A 27,290-nucleotide genomic window follows, 5' to 3' on the forward strand; every position below is an offset into this window, starting at 1 on the left:
GCTCAGGATTGAATTCAAATCACCCACGTGGTCCCCCAACCCCCAAGTTGAGAATTTGTTTAAAATTGTTCTGGGATGGTAGTGCTTTCAGGCTACTTGCAAAAGTGAATGTAAAATTTTGTTAGAGGAGTGAATTCTTAACCCAAGTGTCAAAGAATTACCACAGGTAAAGTTTCAGTGAACAAGACATTATAGTAAAAATAAATCATAGAGTACAAAAGGGAACAAGGCACTATGCCTGAGAGCCAACAGACATAACGACAGATAGCTGACCCGCACGACTTCATTTATTAGGAATTACTGAAAGGAGAATGTAAAATAAGCATATTTAATATTTTTAAAGAAATCTAAGAGGGAATTGAAAACATAAATCAGAAATGAGACTAATCAACAGAATGAAAAGGAACTTACAAAATGGGAGAAAATAATTGTAAACCATATTTCCAAAATATACGTGTAAGGAACTCCAGCAACTCAATAGCAAAAAAACTAATAATTCGATTATAAAATGGACTAAGGACTTGAATAGACATTTCTCCAAAGAAGACATACTAATGACCAATAGATATGTGAAAAGGCAATCAATGTCACTAATCATCAGGGAGATATAAGTCAAAACCACAATGAGATCACTTCATATTTGTTACAATGGCTGTTAAACAAACAAACAAAGAACAGATGTTCTTGAGGAAGTAGAGAAATTAGGACCCACACACGGTTGGTGGGAATGCAAAATGGTAGTGCAACTATGGAAAACAGTATGAGGTTCCTCAAAAAATTAAAATTCGAACTACCAGCAATCCCACTTTTAAAAAAAATGTGTTTTTATTGATTTTTAGAGAGGAAGGGAAAGGGAGAGAGAGATAGAAACATTGATCAGCTGCCTCCTGCATGCCCCCTACTGGGTATCGAGCCCACAACCCCAGGCATGTGCCCTGACTGGGCATGGAATTGGTCTCGTCTTGCTGCATGGTTCGACATTCAGCTACTGAGCCACACCAGCTGGGTAGCAATCCCATTTCTGAGTATTTACCTAAAAGAATTGAAATCAGAATCTGGAAGAGATATGCACATTCCCATGTTCATTGCAACATTGTTCACAATAGCCAAGGTTGAAAACAAGCTAAATATCCATTGACAGATGAATGGGGGTGGGGGGGGGGGGTGGGGGGGCAAATGTGTTATATCCATAAAATGGCATATTATTCAGTCTTAAAAGAAGAAAATCCTGCAATATGTGACAATATGGAAGAACCTTGAGGACATTATGCTAAGTGAAATAACCAGTCACAGAAGGACAAACACTGCATGATTCCACTTATATGAGGTTTCTAAAATAGTCACATTCATGGAAGCAAAAGAATTGACTTGTGGTTGCCAGGCGTTGGAGAGAGGGAGAAACAGGAAGCTGCTAATCAATGGATACACAATTTCAGTTATACAATATGAATTCATTCTAGAGATTTGCTGTACACCATTATGCTTATAGATAACAATATTTTACACTTAAAAATCAGTTAAGAGGATAGATCTCATATTAAGTGTTCTTACCACAATAAAATAAAGAAGTTAAAAGAACTGAGACTGCAACAATAACCAGGCATATTTGAAAAAGAACTGAACAGAACTTCTAGAAATGAAAATATAAGAATTGGTATTTAGAATTCAATAGATAGGTCCAGGGGTGGGGAACATCCGGCCTGCAGGCTGTATAAAGCTCATGAAATCATTTGGTCTGGCTCTGCCAAGGCATGGGGGTGAGTTAATTAAATGTTTGACCAAATATAGCAGGCTGATTTTTAAGTTGATAATGTTGTATGGCCCACAAATGACGTTATAAATATCCACATGGTCCTTGGCAAAGAAAGGTTCCCCACCTCTGGTTTAAACAGATGATTAGACATTACTAACATGTAAACTAGAAGATTGATCTGAAGAAAACACTAAGAATGCAGTACAGAGTGACAACAAATGGAAATATAAAAGAGTTAAGAATGTTCATTGCCACATTATTCACAATAGCTAAGATTGGAAACCACCTATATGTCCACTGACATTGTGTATGGTAGAGTTGAAAGATGTGATATCTAATCACATTCTAGGAGATAATGGGGAGGATGGGGAGAGGCAGTTTTCAAGGAAGTAATGGCTAAGAATTTTCCAGAATTGATGAAAAAAAAAAAAAAGATGCTAATCCACAGATTCAGAAAGCCCAACATATCCTGATATGCATAACTAAAAAGGAAGAGTGAAACTGTGTAGAACTTCAAGAACAGAGGAGATTTTGGTGTGGCTTAGTGGTTGAGCACTGATTGATCTATGAACCAGGAGGTCATGATTCAATTCCTGGTTAAGGCACATGACTGGGTTGCAGGCTCGATTCTCAGTAGGGGGCTTGCAGGAGGCAGCCAATCAATGATTCTCTCTCATCATTGATGTTTCTATTTCTCTCTCCCTTTCCCTCCTCTCTGAAATCAATAAAGATAAAAAAAAAAAAAAGAACAGAGGAAATCTTAAAAGTTGACAGAGAACTTAATAGATTACCTATAAAGGAATGTTAGGCTCACTGACGCCTTCTCAAAAGCCAAAGGCAAAAAATAAATAAATAAATAAATAAATATCTTCAAAGTGCTGAGAGAAAATTACTGTCATTCTAAAATTGAATACTCAGTCAAACCATCTTTTAAGAGCTAAATAAAGACTTTTCATACAAAATATAAAAGAAAGAAAAAGAAATCCAACAAAAACAGAATTTACCATTAACAGAGCTTCACTAAAGGAACTTCTAAAGGATATACTTAGGAAGAAGCTAAATTATTTCAGAAAGAAGCTCTGAGATGCAATCAGGAACCTGAGCAATAAAAATAGTTAACACATGGTATGTCTGAGCAAATTTTGACTGACTGAAGCAATAACAATTTCTAATAATGTTTCATTTATAGGCTTTTTAAAGACCTACAAGAAAGAAGTGAAGGGAGTGTATAATTAATTGCTTAAGTTTGAGAAACCCTGACTTAGATAAGGACTTATTAACACTGTGGTGTATCTCCTTGTCTTTTTCTGACAACTACCATCCATTGAGTGACTGCCAGGCACTCTTCTAAGCACTTGGCCATGCATTGTCCTCCCAGAAACCTTACAAAGTCTCACTAACCTCTTTTTACAAAGGAGGAATCTGACAGAGTGAGTATGTACCTAGACAAGGGTGTCACTGCTAGTAAGTGGCAGACTCCAGATTTGAACCTGTGCCTATGTGAGTCTGAGGCCTATTGTTTTTCTACAACATCATTTCCTGTTTTCCTATTGTTAGTAGACATGCCCTTCGCACAGAAAGTATATCTTTCCTTGTAGGGAGAGAGCTTCTCTCCGTATGCACGTGAACATTGCTAACAAACCCGTCAAGTCCGCTCGGTATTTGACTTTACATCTTCTGTGTTCTCTGTGATGCAGGCATGTTTTTGTCTTTTGATTTGAAATTTCCATCCCCAAGATGTGCTCTGCTGAGAGTTTTTGCCTTTCTCCTAGGGCCGTGTGTAAGAAGTTTGGGTTGCATGTGAGTCGAATGATGCTAGCCTTCTTGGTTCTCAGCACTGGCATGTTCTGCTCATCTTCAGGTAAGTAAAGGAGCAGGTGAGGGCATAACAGGCTCACTGATAATTCACAGTTGCATTTAAAGAAGGAACTTGTCCAGATACAGTTTATATTTGTATAACATGTCAATAATGTGCAGACCACTCTTACCTGTACACTCTGGATTGGCTTTAAACATTAAGTAAGGTAAGTATTTTCTCATTTTTGTTGGAACTTAGAAAGATGACATGACTTACTGAAAGTCAAACAATTCATAAGTGGTAGAGCTGTTGTTTTCATGAGGTTGCTTTCTGTTACATATTATATTTTTTTGTCACTGTAAGGCTGAAAAACACAGGCCCCCCCCTCTTTCTTTGTTGTTAGGGGAAGGAAAATCATTTTATTATTTTGCACAAGAAAGCTCTTATGCCTAAAAAACCTGTTCTTGGTGGTTCTTCTTTCTGCCCAATATTTGCAATGTGTTCTGTAAAGGTGTACATCTTCTGTTGGGATTCTTTTTTTTTTCATACTGAGTTTATAGAAATTGAGAATAAAAACCTTAATCTAGAGAGGTGGCTTTCAAACTATGCTGCCAGTGAACATTCGTGTTCTGTGAGCTGAACCAAGGTAACCTGCTGCCAAAAGGCAGCCTGTTCCCAGTCTCTGGAAAAATTGTTACTATATGTAATTATTTCAATTTTAATTTCTGCTTGCTTGTACCAGAATCTAGTATACACACTAAATATGCACACAAATTGTATCCAGCTCAAAAGTATATGTTTTTTCTTCATTGACTATCAAAATCTATGTTGTTCTGCAGACACCTCAGGGCTCCACACCCAAATAACTTTGAGAGCCAGTGGCCTAAATGAGACTGTGCTCTTCCCTCTGAGCTGGCAGAGACCTCAGATTCCTCTGCTCCCCTTGCCTGAACACTGGAGCTGGAATCTGTAGCTGTGGCTGGCATCGATTCTGTTTAGCATTTATCTGTGAAGGTTGTACCCGACGTTTTTCTAGTTACTTTGCTACTCCTAAAATTGATGCTTCTCTGAGGGAGATACTTGGGAGTGTCTTTCATTTTGTAACCTCAGTTGAGAATGTTAAGGCACAGATTAGTTTATAGCATCCTTTGAGACAAAGCCCCATCTCTTTGCCAAGGTTCTTAAATCACATTGCCTCTTCATTATGGTTCTTGTTGGAGTCAGTACTGACTTTTCTTCCCCAGTGCTAGGTGAAGTAGACCTCATACAGCAGGGAGATGCAGATCTGCATTTTTCTGTAGAATTGTTGGAAACACTTTGATCAAACGTCACAATTGTAGAGAACCTGAGTACAGTCAGTCCCCTGCTGTATAAAACAGCAAAGTAATAGTAGATGGAAATAATTAGGGGGACACCTAAGGCCACACATCCATGTCAGTGGATGCAGGATGCAAAGCAATGTTACCATCCAACTTTTGGCCTTTGAGAAAGTTTCCCATAATTCCTATGGGGAACAGGTTGGTACTTGGACAGCCTCGGAAGACTATCAGAAGATGAACTTCTCCAGAAATAGATTGTCAGCAGTGGCTCTAAGTTTCCTGAAGCATATTCACTCCCTGGAAATACAGCCTGGGGTTATACCTGGGGAACCTGGAGTTCTATAAGTTTTAGATTTGGGTATAGGCCAGGAGAGGAATGGCGTGGTTGGTATTGTATAACTGGCTGGGTGATGTGTTGGTACCTAAAAAACAGGAGTGAGAAAACAAGAAAATCATTGCATTTCTTTTTTTAAAGGTGCCCACTTCTAATATAGCATTGCTCAAAATATGTTCCTGGTTATTGACATTTTGCAATATAGGTAAATTTTTAATAATTGATACTTAATAAATCTCAAACTCTTGTCCCTGTCCCCCTTTTTTTTCATGTCTTTACTCTTACAGCATTTCTTCCTAGTAGTTTCTGTATGTATACTACATTGATAGCCATGACTGGCTGGTATATGGACAAAACTTCCATTGCTGTGCTTGGAGTAGCAGCTGGGGCTATCATTGGCTGGCCATTCAGTGTGGCTCTTGGGTAAGAAACTAACACAACTCGTCTCTCTTGTATCACTGGGCATATAGTAAATCTTAATGTTAGGTTGTCTCCATATTCTCTGGATAGGATCTAAAGTTAGAGGATTTATTTGGGTCTGCAAAGACTGGGAAACGAAAGGATATTTCTCTTGGTGCTCATTGTTTTGATTAATAAGAATAGTAACTGTTAAGCATCTGCCACGTGTTAGACACTGCTAACCCACTTACAAACTTTATTCCTAAACCTTATAACAACTCTGCAGGAGAAATCAATTATTAGTGCTTTGTAAATGAGAGAGTAGAGTCCAAGAGGTTGAGTAATTTGCCTTTAAGATTATGTTTGCTTTTGGGTCCAGGCACTTCTGACTCTGTAGCAGATGCTTTTTCCACACTGTACCACAGTAGGCTGTGTTTTTTCAGTCGACAAGGCTTGAAATCTGAGTTCCTTTCAGTCCTCCCTTCTTGCCCCCAGTATAATTTTTTTTAGTTTCATAGTGCCTGTCATTCCTTTTGTACTTTTTGTTCCCACCACTCTATGTGTGCTGCCTTAATTTATTGCCTGGATCACTAGTAATTTAGAAAAAACTTCAGTTTGTTGTTTAGGTCATTATAGTATATCTTTATTATTTTAAAAGTATTGGATTGTTTGAGGTAAAAAGAATTCTTAATTTTCTTCTCCCCTTACACAATCTTCAAAGATAGTCACTGCTAATAGTTTTGTGTATATCTTTCCAGAAATTATCCTTGCATGTATAAATGCATACACACACTTATATACCAAAATTCTTAAAATAAATAGAATTATTCTATACTCATGTAAATTTTTTATTGTACATAGATTTATATTGTTCTTTGTATCTATTGCATAGCATTCCATTATATGGCTGTTCATAATTTATTTAGCCATTGTCTTATTGGTAGACATTTGGTTTTCATTTTTTTGTTATTATACACATGCTTTAGTGAACATTTTTGTACATATGTCTATATACTAGTGGAAATTTATCTATGGAATACATTTTTAGAAAGGGAATTCTAAGTCAGAGAATAGGCATTTTAAATTTTCTTAATTGACTTTTAAAGGCTGGTATCTGCACCTTCAATCTTTTCTTTTTTTCTGCATATTATCCTCAAATTACTTTATTCTGTAAGGTTTTGTTTGTGGATCTCTTCTATACTCTCTGCTATCTAGTCAATCATCTCTTCAGTTTCACCCATATATTCCTAGCTGCCTATTAGATCTCTCCATTTATATTTACGACATTGAACTCATTACCTCCCTTCCATATCTGTTTCTTTACCTCTGTTTCGATCTCAGCAAATGGTACTGTCTGTGCTGAGCCAGGAACCTGAAACTTATCTGTGACTCTCTTCTCTTTCCCATGTCCTATTAATTTATTACACCTCCTGAATATCTTTTGAATCTGACTACTTTTCTTCGCCTCTCACTGGTCCTGGATTACTTTACAGCCTCCTGAATGATCTTCCTGCCTCTAGTATTGATCCTTGTAAATCTACTCTCCACATTCAAATGTTCCTTTTAGAGTTATCTTCCTAAATGCAAATATGATTGTATCACTCCCTATTTTGTTCCAAACTATATAATAGCTTCCCCAGTGCTCTGTGTCCCAGAGGTTGGCACCTTGTATCCAATGGAGCAAATCCAGCTGGCTTGTTTTTGTAAGCCCAAGAACTAAAATTTTCGCAATTTTAAAGGGTTGTTAAAAACAACACACACACACAGAAGAATATGCAACAGAGTCTGTATGAGGCCTTGTAAAGCCTAGACTATATGTTGTCTGGTCCTTTAAATTAAAGTTTGCCAACCCCTGTTTCACGGTATGCAGATTCTAACATGATGCATAAAGCCCTTATATTTCCCCCCATATTTTCCCTCTTTTACCTCTCCAGCCTTCTTTTTTTAAGTTCCTCCATTTCTTTTACTCTCTACTCCATCAACATTGAACTTTTGGAGTTCCCCAAATACCTCTGGGTCATCCGTTTTGGTTGGTCTGCCTTTACCCGAGATAAGTGATTTCAGGATCACAATCAGTTAGCAATCTACCATCATTTATCGAATCCTTTGTGCTAGGCATGGCTGATACTGTGAAAAATAAAACAGTTATGGTTCTTGTTTTTTTGGAGCTTGCATTTTAGTAGGAAAGGCAGACATTGAACAGGTTATTAAAAATATGATGACTTATGTGTTACATGCCGTTGAGTCGGCTCTGACTCCTGGCGAGCAAGTGGTGTCCACAATGTTCTGACCTCAACAGCCCTGCTCAGCTCCTGTAGACTCATGCCTATGGCTTCTATGGGGTTAACACATCTTCTATTTGGTCTTCCACTTTTCTTGTTGTCTTCTATTTTCCCCAGCATTGTCTTTTCCAAAAAACCCTGTCCTTTCAAAGGAGAAATAGAGCACATGGAAATGTAACCATTGGGAGGAAAAAGAGTGAAAACACAAATGTTAATGCAAAATGTAGGTAATAGAATGTGGAAATTCAAATTATAAAAGATGATGTTCTGTGACAACGCATGCTAAATAAGTCACAGAGATGTCTGGAGGAGGGGGGAATAGAGCCTATAGTTGACATTTGGGTGGATTCTGTGAGAATAGATTGGTGTTGGGAGGGAATTCTTTGTGTTGGAGCATGGGTAAAGGCTCAGACTAGCGTCCTAGATTTGGAAGTCGTGGGTATGAAGGTGATTGATCATGCAGCAAGAGTGGAAGCACTTCCTGAGAAAACGAGTACAGAAAGAAAAACAGAAGCTTGTTTTGGGGAACTATGACCATAATAGGACACTACCACGGGATAGGGGAAAAAGAAGCCTAGGAAGGAGCATTAGAGAAGAGTCCAAAAAGGAACAGGAGCTAGGGCGTCTAAAGAGGAAGGAACAGATGCTTTGTGCAAAGTGCAGCAGATAGACAAAGGGGATGAGACTTGTGCAGAGATAGTGGCTGTGCCCGAGAGGTCGGTCTTCACAGCTTGATGCTAGACCAGCGGTTCTCAACCTGTGGGTTGTGACCCCTTTGGGGGTCGAACGACCCTTTCACAGGGGTCACCTAAATACATCCTGCATATCAGATATTTACATTACGATTCATAACAGTAGCAACATTACAGTTATGAAGTAGCAACGAAAATAATTTTGTGGTTGGAGGTCACCACAACATGAAGAACTGTATTAAAGGGTGGCGGCATTAGGAAGGTTGAGAACCACTGTGCTAGACCTTCAGGAAGAAATAGTGAAGGCAACATACATATTCCTTGCTTCAAGAACTTAAGTGAAAGGAAGAAGAACAAATGGTATTGGAAGAGGGTATATCAGAATTGAAGTTGTTTGTAATAAGATATTGCTAAAATCTTAATATATCACGAAAGGGAGAAATCAGTATTTATTTGGCAGGATGGGTATAGAACAGTAGGCTACGTTTACCTTATAATTAATATATTTTAAATGTCCATTAGACATAAATATGTATAAAACAGAGCTCATTCCAGAAGCTCAATCTTTATATTTCTTGTGCATCATGGGTGCATCGCACTCTGATGGGTCCTGAAGAGAACAGTGTATTTTTGAGAAGAAATCCTCTCCTGTATCACCTTTCTTCCTCAGTACAACTGCTAGAGACATGTTATTCTCAGCTCTGCACGAGGTGTGTGAATCTGACCTGTCTATATTCTCTCTAAGTATATAACTCCCCACTTTTTGTTTCTCTGTTAAATAGTTTACCTATTGCCTTTGACTTGCTGGTCATGAAACACAGGTGGAAGAGTTTCCTCCATTGGTCGCTGGTGGCTTTAATACTCTTCCTGGTGAGTTTTCTCTTTTCCTTGTTTTGTTCTAAAATTGTAATGACAGCAACTTTTTAAAATTTTTAATTTAATTTAATTTATTGGGTAACATCTGTTCATAACATTATATAAGTTTCAGGTATACAATTTTGTAATGTTCCACTGTGTGGAAGCAACCTCTGATGTGGGAAAGAGAGCATTAGGAGTTGATTCTGTTTTTGATTTTGAAGTTTGTCCTATGAGCATTGTGAGAATGTTTCCAGAGCAAAACTCCACAATTGCTATGTATTATCTGCTCTGTTTCAGGTGCCTGTGGTGGTCATCGACAGCTACTATTATGGGAAGTTGGTGATTGCACCACTCAACATTGTTTTGTATAATGTCTTTACTCCACATGGACCTGATCTTTATGGTAAGGCCTTATGAGATTGGGCAAGAATGAGGAGATAGCTTATTTTGCCTATGCTTTGAAATTTTAATTCAACTGCCTCATTTGATCAAATATGCCATTTCTTTGCTGGTAATATTATTTTCTGACTTTAAAAATAAATGTTGCACAGCTGGTGGGCTCAGTGGTTTGGCATTGACCTATGAACCAGGAGATCACAGTTCGATTCCAGTCAGGGCACATGCCAGGATTGTGGTTCAATCCCCAGTAGGGGGCATGCAGGAGGCAGTCGATTGATGATTCCCTCTCATCATTTATGTTTCTATTTCTCTCTCCCTCTCCCTTCCTCTCTCTGAAATCAATAAAAACATATTTAAGAATAAAATAAAATAAAAATAAATGTCATTTGAATATATGTTGGGGTCCAACCCCAGCGGGTCCAGGGGTTCCCCAAGGTGTGGACGGAGTCGGCGAAGAAGGAATGACATGGAGGCAGCATTCAGTTGATCAGCAGCCTAGCCAAGATCTCTAGCCAGGATCTCCAGCCAAGTTCTGGTCAGGATCTCCAGCAAAGTTCTGGTTAGGATCTCCAGCCAGGTTCTGGTTCTCCTGCCATGTTCTGTCTAGGTTCTCCAGCCAAGTTCTGTAGACAGGTTCTGTCCAGGATCTTTTGCCATGTTCTCTCGCTAGGTTCTGTCTCTAGGTTCTGTGTAGGATCTCCAGCCAAGTCCTGTCTCTAGGTTCTGTCTCTAGCTTCTTCAGCCAGGTTCTCTTGCTAGGTTCTGTGTGTAGGTTCTGTCTCTAGGTTCTCTCTCTAGGTTCTGTCTCCTGTTGTCTTGTTACATCTGTATTTATACCAGTTGATTTTAATCCTGTCAATTTCTATTCCAAAGGTTAGGGTGTTTCTTATCTCCATTCCAGGGAGTAAAGATTATGTAGCTTAAGCGTGATTGTTCTTAGTTAAAGTGATTAACTACCCGCCTGGCACTTAGTGAAGGGGTTTTATTCCCTCCCTAACTTCAGGGAAAAATCCCTACCTGGGGAAACAACCTTTCTCGGAGAGGTGACCTTGGTTAAAACAGCGCCAAGAAGGGGAGCAAACATGTTAAGAACAGTATGCCATGTACGCCAGATCCCTTGAAACATATGCTGTGCAGATGTTTCTTCCCTGCAGCGACTGTGTCAAGCAGCAAGGATGGACCGGCTCCTGGCAAATATAGCTCAGTGATAGGTTGCCACTAAATGTTTTTCCTTGATTAATAAGATAGTTACATTTAGCTTTCTGTTGGTCCTGCTGTCTGTTATTCTCAGTTACAAAGTAGTGAGGACTCTGCTGAGTATGCCATGGCTTTTGATACTACTCTTTTTTTTATTAAAAGTTACTTTTTTCTCTTCTCATTAGAAAATTAATATGATAACAAAAATAAAAACATTCATAATCCCCTAATCTCCAGATAGCAATTGTTAACACCTTGGAGTTGTACATGTACACATTTGGTACTATTAATTGCTTATTTAATTCACATTACTTCAGTATCAGGCATTAGGGGGAAAAGTGTGAAAAATTTATAGATAAAGCATAGCAACTGTGTGTGTGTGTGTCGAGGAGGGGAGTGTCAGCATGAGAAGGTAGGTAGTCTTGACGTAAGAAAGGTCCAAACCTGTAGAGAATTTTTTGTAAGAATTTGAGCCAAACTGACAACACACGATCGAAGCAAGATCTCAAATGATCCAAGAATAACAGTTTCTTTTATGCATTTGAAATTAAGGAGGGAAGGAAGGAAGATTACTTGAGAATAGGAGAAAGCAAGGCAGGGATCTGATTACAGGTTGAGATTATGTGCTTTCATGAAAGTGACTACGCTTTTTTTAGGGGTCTGAAAAGAGTTATTTCAAAGGTATGTTAACCTAGATGTGCAGAAACTAAAGACAGGTCTTGCTTAAGGCAAAGATAACCCTTTTACTAAATAATATATGCCTAGGACGTGACTACTTACCGTGACCTGCCCAGTTAGGCATTTATGATCAGATCACTCAGGGAGCTTCCTTTCCATAGAACTCATCTTTTTTATCCACTATAGTTTGGCCAGTTTAGGGTTCAGAGAAAAAAAGGAATGCCTTTAGTCCAGGGATGCATTCCCCAGTTTACTGTCATCTCGACCCTTCCCCATGCCTTTCTTTCAGTCAGTCATTTCTTCTTTTTCCCCCCTAACCAGCCATTTGTCTCTAAGGGCATTTGAGTTAGTGAGCACTATCGGGGGATGAGCTAGCAGGGGTGGGCAAACTTTTTGACTCGAGGGCCACAATGGGTTCTTAAACTGGACCGGAGGGCCGGATCAAAAGCATGGATGGAGTGTTTGTGTGAACTAATATAAATTCAAAGTAAACATCATTACATAAAAGGGTACGGTCTTTTTTTTTTTTAGTTTTATTCATTTCAAACGGTCCGGATCGGCCCGCGGGCCGTAGTTTGCCCACGGCTGATAGAGAGATCTTTCTGATCAGATCATGCAAGTCAGTCAGCAATTTATGGGACATTTTTTTAATTAAAGTAAGTGTAGTTTCTTTGCCTTAATCTTTTGAAGTTCTTAGAGCATTCTGTGTATGATTGTCTTAGGCTCTGCTATGAACAAAGCAGATTAATATATTATCAATTTAAGCCATGCCCACCATTTTTTTATGCCACCCTGCCAATAGAACCAGCAGATTGAGTGAGGAGATTTAAAGTAAGCATGTGAATGAAATTTAATAAGGCCTCCTGGGATTTGGGGGAATATTGTTATTTTAGATGGCAAGTAATAGGTTAAAATAAGCTGGTTAGAGAATAATTGCTAAGTGAAGGAATTACAAAAACTCTTTTATGGCTCCAAGATCCCCAAGGATGTGACAAACAGCCCCAATTTTAAGCTTTGCCTGTAGTTGTCTCCCCTTAGCTAGGGAGTGTTTGCATATTTTTAGTTGCCGCTTGCTTCAGTTCACTTGTAAAATTTTATTTCTTTCTACAAGACAAGGGAGACTTCTCTCAGACCCAGATGGCACATTAGAAATTGGTTTACATGGAACCTACTAGAAGCATGATATCTGCTATGTATGGGTGAATAAACTATTAATTTGAGTTTACTTTATAAAAATTGGATTCTCCCCCTAGCTGGTTTGGCTCAGTGGATAGAGCGTTGGTCTGCGGACTAAAGGGTCCTGGGTTCAATTCCAGTCAAGGCCATATGCCCAGTTGCAGGATCGATCCCCAGTAGCGGGTGTACAGGAGGCACCAATCAATGATTCTCTCTCATCATTGATATTTCTATCTTTCCCTCTCCCTTTCTGTCTAAAATCAGTAAAAATATATTTTTAAAAAAATTGGATTCTCCACCCAGCTCCTGCCCCACCCCAGGCCTTCACTGAACTATTGTCTCATGGGTTATGCAGATAAATTCCTTAGTAAATTTCTACCCACCCTCCACCTTGTCCTTCCCTCTGAGATTTGTCAGTCTGTTCCATGCTTCCATGTCTCTCGACCTATTTTGTTCATCAGTTTATTTTGTTCATTAGGTTCCACATATAAGTGAGATCACTTGATATTTGTCTTTCCCTGACTGGCTTATTTCCCTTAGCATAATTATCTCCGGGTCCATACATGCTGTCTCAAACAGTAAGAGAGCCTTCTTTTTTCATAGCTACATAGTATTCCATTGTGTAAATATACCACAGCTTTTTTATCCACTCATCTACTGATGGGTACTTGGGCTGTTTCCAGATGTTAGCTATTATAAATAATGCTGCTATGAGCATAAGGGTGCGTAGATTCTTTCTGATTGGTGTTTTGGGATTCTTAGAATGTATTTCCAGAACTGGGATTGCAGGATCAAACGAAAGTTCCATTTTTAATTTTTTGAGGAATCTCCATACTGTTTCCACAGTGACTGCAACAGTCTGCATTCCCACCAGCATTGTACTAGGGTTCCCTTTACCCTACATCCTTGTCAGCATTTGTTGTTTGTTGATTTATTGATGGTAGCCATTCTGGCCGGTGTGAGGTGATGCCTCATTGTAGTTTGAATTGGCATTTCTCTGATGATTAGTGACATTGAGTATTTTTTCATATGTCTATTGGCCATCTGTGTGTCCTCTTTAGAGAAGTGTCTGTTCAGGCCCTTTGCCAATTGTTGAGTTGTATGATTTCTTTATATATTTTGGAAATTAACCCTTATCAGATGTATCATTGAAGAACATGTTCTCCCATACAGTGGGTTCTCTTTTCATTTTGTGGATGGTTTCTTTTGCTGTGAAGAAGCCTTTTATTTTTATGTAGTCCCATTTGTTTATTTTTTTCTTTGTTTCTCTTGCCCTCGGAGATATATCAGTGAAAATTCTGCTATGTGAGATGTCTGAGATTTTGCTGCCTATGTTTTTTTTCTAGTATTTTTATGGTTTTGCAATTTATACTTAAGTCTTTTATCCACGCCATTGAGTTTATTCTTGTGTGTGGTGTAAGCTGGTGATCTGGTTGCATGTTTTTGCATCTGTCCATTTTTGCAACTCCCTTTATTGAAGAGATCGTCTACGCCATTGTGTGCTCTTGCCTCCTTTGTCAAATATTAATTGACCATAATCGCGTGGGTCGATTTCTGAGGTCTTTGATCTATATGCCTGCTCTTGTGCCAGTACTAGGCTGTTTTGATTACAATGGCTATGTAGTATAGTTAGATATGTAGCATTGTGATCTTTCCAATTTTGTTCTTTTTCAAGATTTCTGTGGCAATTTAGGGTCTTTTTTGGTCCCATAGGAATTTTTGGAATATTTGTTCTAGATCTGTGAAATATGCTCCTAGTATTTTAATAGGGATTGCGTTGAATCTATAGATTACTCCGGGTAATATGGACATTAGAATGTCAACTGACTTCTCAATAGAAACACTTCAGGCCAGAGGGAGTGGCATGAAGTACTCGAAGTAATGAAAAGCAAGGGCTTAAATCCAAGACTACTGTACTCAGGGAGGCTATAATTTAAAATTGAAAGTGAAATAAAAAGCTTTCCAGACAAAAAAAAAAAAAGGCTAAAGGAGTACATTACAATTAAACCAGCAATGCAAGAAATGTTAAAGGGGCTGCTTTAAGAAGAAGGAGAAAAGGAGAGAGAGACGATCTAGGTATAAAGAAAATAGAAATGGCAATAAATACCTATCAATAATAACTTTAAATGTAAATGGATTAAATGCTCCAGTCAAAAGACATAGGGTGATTGAATGGATAAGAAACATGACCCATATATATGCTGTCTACAAGAGATCCACCTCAGAACAAAAGATACACACAGATTGAGAGTGAAGGAATGGAAAAATATACTCCATGCAAATGGAAAGGAAAGAAAGCTGGAGTAGCAATACTCATATCAGATAAAATAGATGTCAAAACAAAGGCCATAACAAGAGACAAAAAAGGTCACTTCATAACACTAAATGGAATTTTTCAGCAAGAAACTACAACCCTTGTAAACATATGCACCTAATATAGGAGCACCCAAGTTCACAAAACATTCTTGATGGACTTTAAGGGAGAGATTAACAGCAATACAGTCATAATAGGGGACTTTAACACCCCAGTGACATCACTGGATAGATCTTTCAGACAAAAAATTAACAAGGAAACAGAGGCCTTAAATGACACACTAGATCAGATGGATCTAACTGATGTTCACAGAACATTTCACCCCAAAGCAACATTCTTCTCAAGCGCACATGGAACATTCTCAATGATAGACCATATGTTAGGGCCCAAAACAAGTTTATACAAATTCAGGAAGATTGATATAATGCCAAGCATCTTCTCAGATCACAATGACATGAAGTTAGAAATCAACTACAATAAAAACAAACTCAAAAACACTCAAATACACGGAGGCTAAATAGCATGTTCTTAAACAATGAATGTGTTACCAATGAGATCAAGCAAGAAATTAAAAACTTCCTGGAAACAAATGAAAATGAACACATAAGCACCCAAAAACCTAAGGGTCACAGCAAAAGCAGTCCTGAGAGGGAAGTTCATAGCACTACAGGCCTACCTCAAGAAACAAGAAAAAGGACTAGTAAAATATCTAACCCTACAACTAAATGAATTAGAGAGAACAGCAAGAAAAGCCCAGTGGAAGTAGAGGGAAGGGAATAATAAAGATTAGAGCAGAAATAACTGACACAGAGTCTAAAAAAAACAGTACAAAAGATCAACAAATCCAAGTGCTGGTTCTTTCAAAAGATAAACAAAATTAATGAATCCCTAGCCAGACACATCAAGAAACAAAGAGAGAGGACCCAAATAAATAAAATCAGATATGAAAGAGGCAAGATAACAATGCACCACAGAAATACAAAGGATTGTAAGCAAATACAATGAACAATTTTATGCCAACAAACTGGACAACCTGGGTGAAATGGACAAATTCCTAGAAACTATCTTCCAAAACTCAACCAGGAAGAATCAGAAAACCTGAGTAAGCTGACTACAACTGATGAAATGGAAGTAGTAATTAAACATACACACACACAATTTCTAGCAAACAGAAGTCCTGGACTGGATGGGTTTACAGGAGGATTTTACCAAACATTCCGAGAACTAACACCTATCCTCCTCAAAGTATTGCAGAAAACTCAAGAGGAAGGAACACTTCAAAGCTCTTTTTATGAAGCCAGTATTATCCTAATTCCAAAACCAGATAAAGACACTACAGAGAAAGAAAACTACAGGCCAATATCCCTGATGAACACAGATGCTAAAATCCTCAAAAAAATATTAGCACATTGGATCCAGCAATGTATTAAAAAGATCATATACCATGACCAAGTGGGATTTACCCCAGGGATGCAAGTCTGGTACAATATTTGCAAATCAAACATGAATATCACACAAACAAATTGAAAGTTAAAAACTACATGATTATATCAATAGATGCAGAAAAAGGATTCAACAAATCCCAGCATCCTTTTTTGATAAAAACTCAGTAAAGTGGGAATAGAGGGATCATACCCCAACATAACAAAGGCCATATATGACAAACCTACAGCCCACATAATACTCAGTGGGCAAAAACTAAAAGTGTTTCTCTTAAGAACAGGAATAAGACAAGTGTGTCTGCTTTCACTACTCTTATTCACCATAGTACTGGAAGTCCTAGCCATAGCAATCAGACAAGAAGAAGAGATAAAAGGCATCCAAATTGGAAAGGAGGTAGTAAAACTGTCATTATTCACAGATGACATGATATTGTCCATAGGAAATCCTAAAGACTCCATCAGGAAACTGTTAGACTTAATAAATGAATTCAGCAATGTAGCTGGATACAAAATCAACATCCAGAAATTAATGGCATTTTTATACACCAATAATGAACTCTGAGAAGGAGAAACTAAAAAAGCAATCCCATTTACCATTGCAACAAATATGATACCTAGGAATAAACTTAACCAAGGAGGTAAAAAACCTGTACTTGGAAAACTATAGGACATTGAAAAAAGAAATAGAAGAAGATACAAACAAATGGAAGCATATACCATGTTCATGAATTGGAAGAATTAACATCATTAAAATGTCTATACTGCCCAAAGCAATCTATAGATTCAACACAATCCCCATTAAAATACCAAAGGCATACTTCATAGAGCTAGAACAAACACTCCAGAAATTTATATAGAACCATAAAAGAGCTGAGTAGCTGCAGCAATATTGAGAATGAAGAATGAAGTAGGAGTCATCACAATGCTGGATATCAAACTATACTGCAAAGCCATTGTAACCAAAACAGGCTGGTACTTGCACAAGAATAGATACATAGACCAATGGATCAGAATAGAGACCCCAGAAATTGACCCACACCATTAGAGTCAATGAATATTTGGCAAAGGAGGCAAGAACACATGATGGTTTCTAGACAGTCTCTTCAATACATGGTGTTGGGAAAACTGGACAGACACATGCAAAAAGATGAAACAAGACAACCACCTTACACCATACACAAGAATAAATTCAAGGTGGATAAAAGACTTAAATGTAAGACATAAAACCATAAAAATTATAGAAGAGAACATAGGCAATCAAATCTCAGACATCACACGTAGCAATATGTTTATGGATACATCTCCTAAGGTAAAGGAAACTAAGGAGAAAATAAACAAATGGGATTACATAAAAATAAAAAGCATCTGCAAGCAAAATAAACCATCATCAAAATAAAAAGGGAACCCACTGTAATGGAGGACACATTTGCCAATGATACATCTGACAAGGGATTAATATCCAAAATATATAAAGTACTTATACAATGCAACAAAAGGAAGGCAATCCAATAAAGAATAGGCATTTCTCCAAAGAGGACATACAAATGGCCAAGAGACATATGAAAAAATGCTCAAAGTCTCTAATCATCAGAGAAATGCAAATTAAAACCACAATGAGATTCCACCTCACACCTTTGAGAATGGCTATCATCAAAAAAATCAACAAATATCAAATACTGATGAGGATGTGGAGAAAAGGGAATACTAGTTCACTACTGGTGGGATGCAGACTTGTGAAGCCACTATGGAAAACAGTATGGAGTTTTCTCAAAAAATTAAAAATGAACCTTTCATTTGACCCAGCGATTCTACTTCTGGGAATATATCCTAAGAAAAACCCCAAACTCCAATCAGAAAGAATACACTAGTATGCACCCCCATGTTTATAGCAGCGTAATTTACAATAGCTAAGATTTGGAAACAGCATAAGTGCCTATCCATAGATTAATGAATAAAAAATGCTGTGGGACATTTACTATACAGCTGTAAAAAAAAAAAAAAAAAAAAAAAAAAAGAGGGATTGCCAAAACCTGTTTGGCTCAGTGGATAGAGCGTCGGCCTATGGACTAAAAGGTCCCAGGTTCGATTCCGGTCAAGGGCATGTACCTGGGTTGCGGGCACATCCCCAGTAGGAGATGTGCAGGAGGCAGCTGGTCGATGTTTCTCTCTCATCGATGTTTCTAACTCTCTATCTCTCTCCCTTCCTCTCTGTAAAAAATCAATAAAAAATATATTTAAAAAAAAAAAAAAGAGGGATCTCTTACTCTTCGGGACAGCATGGATGGACCTGGAAAATATTATGCTAAATGAAGTAAGTCAGTCTTAGAATGACAAATATAACATGATCTCATTAATTTGTGGAATCTAATGAGCAGAATGAATTGACCAACAAAATAAGACCCGAATCATGGAGTCCTGGAAAAGACTGACATACCTTGATGTGGGGTTGGGGGGATGAGAAGAGATAAAACAAAGAACTTGTATACTTAGAGGCCTGGTGCACGAAATTTGTGCATGGGTAGGGTCCTTAGGCCTGGCTGGTGATAAGGGCCGATCTGTGGGGCAACTGGTGGGACAATTAGGGGCCCCTTCTCACACCTGCCTTGGCTAGCCTGGTGCCGCCCACTCACCAGCCCCACCCCCTGCTACTCCCGGTCACCTCCCTCTACGGGGCCACAGGCGGGGTGATTGGGGGCCCGCTTGTATCCACCTTGGCTGGCCTGGCACCACCCGCTCACTGGCCCTGCCAGCCGCCGATGGGGGCCTGTGGACTGGGGCAACCCATGTGTTAAGCATCTGCCCCCTGGTGGTCAATGCAAGTCATAGCGACTGGTCATTCCACTGGTTGTTCCGAAGTTCAGTCGATTTGTATATTAGGGTTTTATATAGATAGATGCATAGTCTGTGGACATGGGCAATAGAGTAGTGAAGACATGGTGGTAAGTAGTGGCTGGGAGGATGGGGGCAAAAAGGGGGAAAGAGGGCAATATCTGTAATACTATCAACAATAAAAAGTTCATTTTTTAAAATGCCATTGATTTCTGGATGCTAATTTTGTATCCTGCTATATTGCCAAATTCATTTATTAAGTCTAGTTTTTTGATAGAATCTTTAGGGTTTTCTATGTACAATATCATGGCATATGTGAATAATGACAGTTTTACTTCTTTCCTTTCCAATTTGGATGCCTTTTATTTTTTCTTCTTGTCTGATTGCTATGGCTAGGACTTCAGTAGTATCTATAATAATAAAAGTGCAATATGGTAATTAGACCGGACAGCTGAACGTCCTTCATGACATCCTTCCGGATGACCTTCCCGACGAAGCCGGGCCTTCGAGAGCCGTGCCCCTTGCATGAATTTTGTGCATAGGGCCTCTAGTCTATATATGTAAAAGCCTAAGCAACCAGCCAACCAGCTGGTAGCTATGACATGCACTGACCACCAGGGAGCAGACGCTCAACACAGGAGTGGAAACCACAGGCATGGAAACATGAAACAGACTGACAAATCTCAGAGGGGAAGCGGGGAGGGCGGGAAGAGATTAACCAAAGATCTTATATGCATACTAGAGGCCCGGTGCATGGACTCATGCACCGGTGGGGTCCCTCGGCCTAGCCTGCGCCCTCTCACAATCCAGGTCTCCTCGGGGGATGTCAGAGAGCTGGTTTCAGCCCATTCCACACAGGCCAGACCGAGGGACTACGCTGTTGCATGAATCCATGCACCAGGCCTCTAGTATTGAATAAGAGTGGTGAAAGTGGATATCCCTGTCTTAGTTTTGGTCTTAAGGAAACACTTTTAGTTTTTATCCATTAAGTATGGTGTTTGCTGTAGGTTTGTCATATATGACATTTATTATGTTTTGAGTATATTTCCTCTATTCCCTCCTTGCTGAGAGTTTTAATCAAAAGTGGGTGCTGAATTTTGTTGAATGCTTTTTATGCATCTATTGATATGATTATGTGAATTTATCCTTCATTTTGTTTATGTGATGTATCACATTTATTGCTTTGCGAATTTTAACCAGCCTTGCATCCCCAGAATAAATCCCACTTGGTCATGGTATATGACCTTTTTAATGCTGAATCTGATTTGCTAATATTTTGTTGAGGATTTTGGCATTTATGTTCATCAGGTATATTGGCCTGTACTTTTCTTTCTTTATGGTGTCTTTACCAGGTTTTGGAATTAAGAAAATGCTGGCCTTTTTAGAAGAGCTTAGAAGTCTTCTCTCCTCTTGAATTTTTTGGAATAGTTTGAGGAGGATAGGTGTTAGTTCTTTGAATGTTTGGTAAAACTTGCCTGTAAATCCATTAAGTTCAGGAGTTTTGTTTGCTGGGAGTTTTTTTTATTACTGCTTCAGTTTCATTAGTTGTTATCACCTATGTAGCTTTTCTGATTCCCTCTGACTGAGTTTTGGAAGATTGTATGTTTCCAGGAATTTGTCCATTTCGCCCAGGTTGTCCAGTTTGTTGGCATATAGATGTTCTTTCATATAGATGCATTTTCTTACAAAATCCTTTGTATTTCTGTGGTGTCAGTTGTTTCTTAGCCTCTTTCATATCTGATTTTTTTTTTTTATTTGGTCCTCTCTCTTTGTTTCTTGATGAATCTGGCTAAAGGTTCATCAATCAATCTTGTTTATCTTTTCTTAAAACCAGCTCTTGGTTTCATTGATCTTTTGTATTGTTTTTAAGTCACTATGTCATTTATTTCTGCTTTGATCTTATTATTTCCTTCCTTCTACTTCCTCTGGGCTTTTCTTGTTTTCTTTCTAATTATTTTAGTTATAGCAGGCCTGTGGAGAGAATACTTCTTCCATCTTAGGAGTAGGCAGTCTTTGTGTATTCTACGTCTTCAGTGAAGATTTGTCATGAATGAATGAATAAATAAATGGACAAATTCTGGAGTATTCATTAGATTATACTGTATTAGTGTCCTGATCGCTATAATGTCCTAAAACTATTTTGGTTAGACCTGTTGGTGGTATTCTAGGTTGGGATTTTCTTCCTACCAAATAAGAATAATGAAGGTATAAGTATGTTTAAATCCAAAAGTATTTTAAAATTGATTGTCAGCTAATTTTGTTATAATTGGTGAGTCCATTTGGCAAATATCAAAGACTTATATTTTATTTATTTATTTATTTATTAATATATTTTTATTGATTTCAGAGAAGAAGGGAGAGGGAGAGAGAGAGAGAAACATCAGTGATGAGAGAGAATGATTGGTGGGTTGCCTCCTGCATGCCCCCTACTGGGGATAGAGCCCACAACCCTGGCATGTGCCCTTGACTGGAATTGAACCCGGGTCCCTTCACTCCGCAGGTCGATGCTCTATCCATTAAGCCAAACCAGCTAGGGCAAAGACTTATCTTTTAATAGATGCTTTGATGCTGTACAATTGTTAGTGAGATAGTATGTCTTTTGTTTTGGAAACTCTAGCTTTTTTACTTTACGTACATGTTTGTCACTATTTGTCATTATTTTGACTATTTTATAATAGTCTCCTGCTCTGAGTTCTTTATTAGCTATGATAGGCATACCATTTCTTATCTGAAAATTAAAATGCTGATAGTTTTTTGCATATATCCCTTAGTGCTGTTTCTTATATATAAGAACATAATAAGCTTATAAATACTTCTTGAATGAATGGATAAATGGATTTGAGATAAGGAAATGTTGACTAAATTGATTTTGTGCATTTATCATGTGTTCTCATAGAACTTACTATCTAATAAGGCTGCAGACACACAAATAGATCATTATAGTTCAATGTATTATGTGCTACAGTGGAAAGATAGGGAATTATAGGAGCAGTTTCATCAGGAAAAACTTCTTAGATATGGTGGTCCTTGAGCTGAGCCTGGAAGGAAGAGTAGGGGTTGGCTAAGTAGACACTAGAGAAGTATATTTCAGACAAATAGAATGTCAAGTGTAGGGGCTACTGAGACAAAAAGATTGAATACTGAGTTATTTTATAAAAAACCTTAAAGTAGTTTTATAGCCTTAGCTGAATTTTAGGTAGAAACTACAGAGGTATGAGCAAGATAATTTTAGCCTCTCCATTGTGATTGTAATAATATAAATATTTACTCTCTATATGGTTCCTGGTTTTCAGAAGGACCTTTCTATGCTTTCTTGGAGAGACAGCATATATTATGAGACATTCCAGACCTGAGCATGTCTTTTGAGGTCAGGGAAAGAAACACAGTTTTCACAGCTATTAATAGCTTCTCTTTATTAAATGCCTACTATACACCAGAAATTTTACACATACTGTCTTCTTCCCCTTACAAAAGCTCTGTGAGATAGGCATCATTTATCCTTATTCCCAGATGAGGACAGTGATGAGGAATTGGTGAGAGACTTGCCACATAGTTAAATAGGTGGCAGAAAGGGGTTAAGAGCCCAGGGCTGTCTGACTCTTTCCACTAAAAACGACCTTAGCAAAACCCTGGAGTTTGGCTGAGATCTTACAGGACAATAGGCTTGCACAAAGGGGGTAGGAGAAGATAAGATCCAGTCTACAAAATGGGCAAGAAGTTGCATCTTTGAAGGTCTGATGCAGTTTGGCTTGCAGGGTGATCAGGAGCCCTACAGAGCTTCAGTGTCAGAGTGCCACGAGCACTGGCAGGCTCCTCCCCCAGGGAGTGCTGCACCAGACCCTTGTCGAAGAAAAAGAATGTTTGGACGAGGGAAAGAGTACTTGGCATTTAGGAAAGGTAGAGTAGTGTAGGCATAAAATTGCAAAGTCATAGGCAAAACATCTCTATGGGGTCAATGATCAAGAGGTGAAATTTCGATGAGGGAAAGAAGGGGACATATGTAATACTTTCAACAGTTAAGATTTTTTTAAAAAGAGGGTAATGCTGCAAAAAAGAAAGTGGTCTTGGCACTGAATTTGCCTCTTATCCTTGTAACATTTTGAGTTCTCAGATGTTGAGGTTGGTAAGCATTTTTCTATGGTGAGTGAAGAGTGGTACTTTCCGACCGGTACACAGGCCTAGGGGAGGCGGGGGAGGACAGGTACAAGAAACACTCTTCCCTCAAAAATAGTATGGGTCTGCTCAACAATGCCATTCTGTGGTGTAGGATCTGATCCCTGCCTGTTTATGCGTTTTATCAGCATCTTTCAGATCACTGGACAGGACGTTTCAGAAGGTAAAATGAAGGTCCTCTATTAGGAGGCCCACAGTTTTCCACTCTTGCTGTTGCAGAGGATGAAGTCCCAGTGGAGTCTTTTGAGACCAGCTTGGAGTTGACTGCCAGCCGGAACTCTTTCTGAGCCTTCACTCTTGTTTGTTGAACACTAGTGGCTTTTCCCTCTTGGTGTTGCAAATTTGACATTTTTTTTTTTAATATATTTTATTGATTTTTTACAGAGAGGAAGGGAGAGAGATAGAGAGTTAGAAACATTGATGAGAGAAAAACATTGATCAGCTGCCTCCTGCACATCTCCCACTGGGGATGTGCCTGCAACCCAGGTACATGCCCTCGACCGGAATCGAACCTGGGACCTTTCAGTCCGCAGGCCGACGCTCTATCCACTGAGCCAAACCGGTTTCGGCCAAATTTGACATTTAATAAGGATGATTTACTATAATTTTCTTTTTTTTTTAAGTATATTTTTATTAATTTCAGAGAGGAAGGGAGAGAGAGACAGAAACATCATAATGAGAGAGAATCATTGATCGGTTGCCTCCTGCAAACCCCGAGCTGGGGATCAAGCCCACAACCCAAGCATGTGCCCTGACGGGGAATTGAACTGTGACCTCCTGGTTCATAGATTGATGCTCAACCACTGAGCCACAATGGGTGGGCAAATTTTCTACAGTTCTATAAAATTATGAGCCTACAAAGTGGTTCCCCCTCATTCAAGCTATGGAACAGTAAACACCCCTTCTTCCAGCCTCTCTCAAGCTCTTTCTAGCTCATTTGAATGGAAGGAATTGACTTTTATAAAGAGGGAGGTTGGTGAGTCACTCCCTGCAGAGACCCTGCTTCCAGCTTTCTTTCGCTTTGCCTTTTGCACTAGTTGAGTGCTTAGCTTGTCATTCTGATGCAGTTTTTTTGCATAGTTCAGCTTTGATACTTTCTGAGCAGCAGCATTGAATATCTCCCTGGAGATAAAAGTTTTTACTCTTTTCTCTTTTAAGGCAGATGTCTCATCAAGTAGTGGAGGACACTGGCTATCAGAAATCACTATTTTTGTCCCCTTTTACCCTTGTTTTTAATACTGTTGTCACTTGAACCTTTCCCACTCTTGGCTTATCCCCCAGTTTTTGCCCTATCTTTCAGGGAAGTAACAATCTATTATGAAATATTCACAGGCTAGCTGTGAACTTGAGTCCATGAGCAGGGAACACATAAAAATAGAATTTAGCAACTTAATACTTTTAACTGTGCATCTCAGAGTTCAGTATACCTAGGCAAAAACATAGTCAGCCCTACAGGAGGGAATAGTAAGTTGTGGTAGAGACAAATATTTGCTGGAAACTGTTAGGGTCACAGAAGGAGGAGCACACGACATCGAAAGTGATAAAGAATTATACATTTTTCAGATCATCTGGAAACCAGGTGGGCTGAGCCTCCAAATGGCGCCAGCACTCAGGGAAGGGGAGTCAGATTTTAAAGGACTCTAGGCGGGCTTTTTTGGCGGGGAATTCTCTGGGCGGGTCTGGATCCTGAGCAAGTCCGGAGGGGAAAGTTAATGGTCTTAGTGATAATTGGAATGGCGAGCTGAGGTTTTTTCCTTGGGGTCGTGTCTCGGGATGACAAAGAATGAGCACTGTGGACCAGAAGATTTAAGCAAAAGTGTGGAAAATGTATTACAAACAGATTCAGACTCCCCACATTGGGAGGGGGTGTCCAAAAATGGGTTGCTGCTGAAGCCTTGTGGTCTAGGGGTATATATTTGCTATAAGCCTGCTCCATATCTACCCCTGTCACCACCTGATTGATTCCCTCAAATGTTCTTACCCAGCAATAGACCTGAAATTTCCCTGTTCCTATGTGTCAGTTCATCTTATTGTTGCAGACCCTCCCCAGTTTCATATACTTCCCACTCTGAGTCCAAAAACACCCTGTTATTTCTGAATGGTTGTTTCTGTGGTTAGGCTGCTCACACTGCCATGTCTGCCCTGCTGATGCTCCACCTGCCTTGCTTCCCACTGGACCCTGCCCTGCCTGCCTGCGTGTCACGCTGACTCCCCTTGTTAGCAAGTGGAATGTGGTCTGAGCGAAAGGGAATGTCAGTTGTGAAATGACCTAAAGGTCAGTTCCCAGGGGAGGAGATATTTGATTATTTGATCAGATCTAACATTCAGCCTCTCTATTTTATGGAACTGGGATGGAGGTCATTTCTTCCATCTGAGAGGGGACATCAAGATCATAAGGGGATGGACTTTGATTGTAGTCAGCTGGAACACTGCATAGATTCCTCCTGGTTGGAGCGAGGGGTTGCAGCAACATGATTTCCCCAAGAGACTGGTTGGTGAAGACTCAAAAGCCATCCTGAAGGAAAGATGAATAATGATGCAGAATACATGAGCCAAAACCGAGGATGAGGAATAGGAATGTTAATGGTCCTATGAAAAGGAAGTAAGCTGGTATACCAATTTATATTTTTTAGCCAGTAGTCCCATGAATTTGATTGATGTTCTCTTATCTTTGTGGTCCTTTCCGTTAATTTTTGGGTGGCATCCCTGACTAGACCAGACTGGTTGATATAAAAACAGCATTCTTCTTCCAGAAAGAGGTATAGACTCCCTTTCTCTGCCGTTAGGAGGTCTAGTCCTCTCTGATTTTGGAGGGTTACAGCTGCTAGTGAATCTCTCTGATCCTGAATTTGAACTAAACTTTTGGCCATGTCATCTGGGCTTTCTTGTAGGTCCTGAGACAGGATTTCAAAATAGTATAGAGCAGTGGTTAAGCCTCCTACGCCAGTCCCGACACCTGTTGAGATACCGAGGATTATGAGGAGAGGGATTATCTGGACTGTCCTTTTGTGTTGGATATGATGGATTACGGGGATAGGTAAAAACTGATTATTGGGGGCTACATCTACATTGAAGTGAGATAGACTAGAGTACAGGTTCCCATCCAGTTGATCGTCCCTGTTTTGATAGAACTCTGTCTCCTGCTAAGAAGGGAGGTAGAGAAAAATCCCTAGCACATGCCAAATCATTAATTACATTCAGTGTTTGATTAAGATGCTGGGTGGAATTTGTATGTGACACCCAAGGCTGAGGAAACCTATTGAGTGATTTGGGAGGTAAAAGCTGGCTCTGAGGCAGCCATGGCATCACTTGTCTGGTTTTGCTGCTTTTCTGGGCCTGGAGCTGAAATACAACTGAGGCCTAGATGCTATTTTTAGAGAGGAACAGGTCAAGGTGTCTAAACTGCCTAGCTAGTGATATGCTAGGGGAGGATAGGTTAGCCTGGGGGCTAGGTTCTTCTTTTTCCACTTTTACTCTTGCTAGGCATCCGGAACTTTCTGCCTGGGGGGAGTTTCTTTACCTGGCCCGTCATCCTTGCTTTAGGGGGGAGAGGATGGCTAACATTCGGGGGTCTGTCTAACATTTCCCCCCTCAAGGATTTTTGGCACTGAATTCTTTCAGAGAAAAACGGGTATAGGATCTCTTCT

The 27,290-nt window shown here is 39.2% G+C and overlaps 1 protein-coding gene across 6 annotated transcripts in view; it reads left to right on the top strand.

The window, feature by feature from the left end:
- Positions 1-27,290, top strand: part of ALG9 (ALG9 alpha-1,2-mannosyltransferase) — a 121,890-nt gene that overhangs the window by 16,280 nt on the left and 78,320 nt on the right. For all 6 annotated transcript variants that reach the window (XR_011472868.1, XR_011472869.1, XM_070426067.1 and 3 more), the window contains exons 5-8: positions 3,526-3,614; positions 5,492-5,627; positions 9,360-9,447; positions 9,733-9,838. Coding sequence is in view for 4 of the 6 variants with exons in the window: in XM_070426067.1 (XP_070282168.1) it covers positions 3,526-3,614; positions 5,492-5,627; positions 9,360-9,447; positions 9,733-9,838 (419 nt within the window). In the remaining 2 variants the exon portion in view is untranslated. The remainder of the gene's footprint in view (positions 1-3,525; positions 3,615-5,491; positions 5,628-9,359; positions 9,448-9,732; positions 9,839-27,290) is intronic.

This window comes from Myotis yumanensis, unplaced genomic scaffold, assembly GCF_028538775.1.
Source record: "Myotis yumanensis isolate MYYU_CA2020_CCGP unplaced genomic scaffold, mMyoYum1.0.hap1 SCAF_10, whole genome shotgun sequence".
In the NCBI taxonomy this organism is placed as follows: Eukaryota; Metazoa; Chordata; class Mammalia; order Chiroptera; family Vespertilionidae; genus Myotis; species Myotis yumanensis.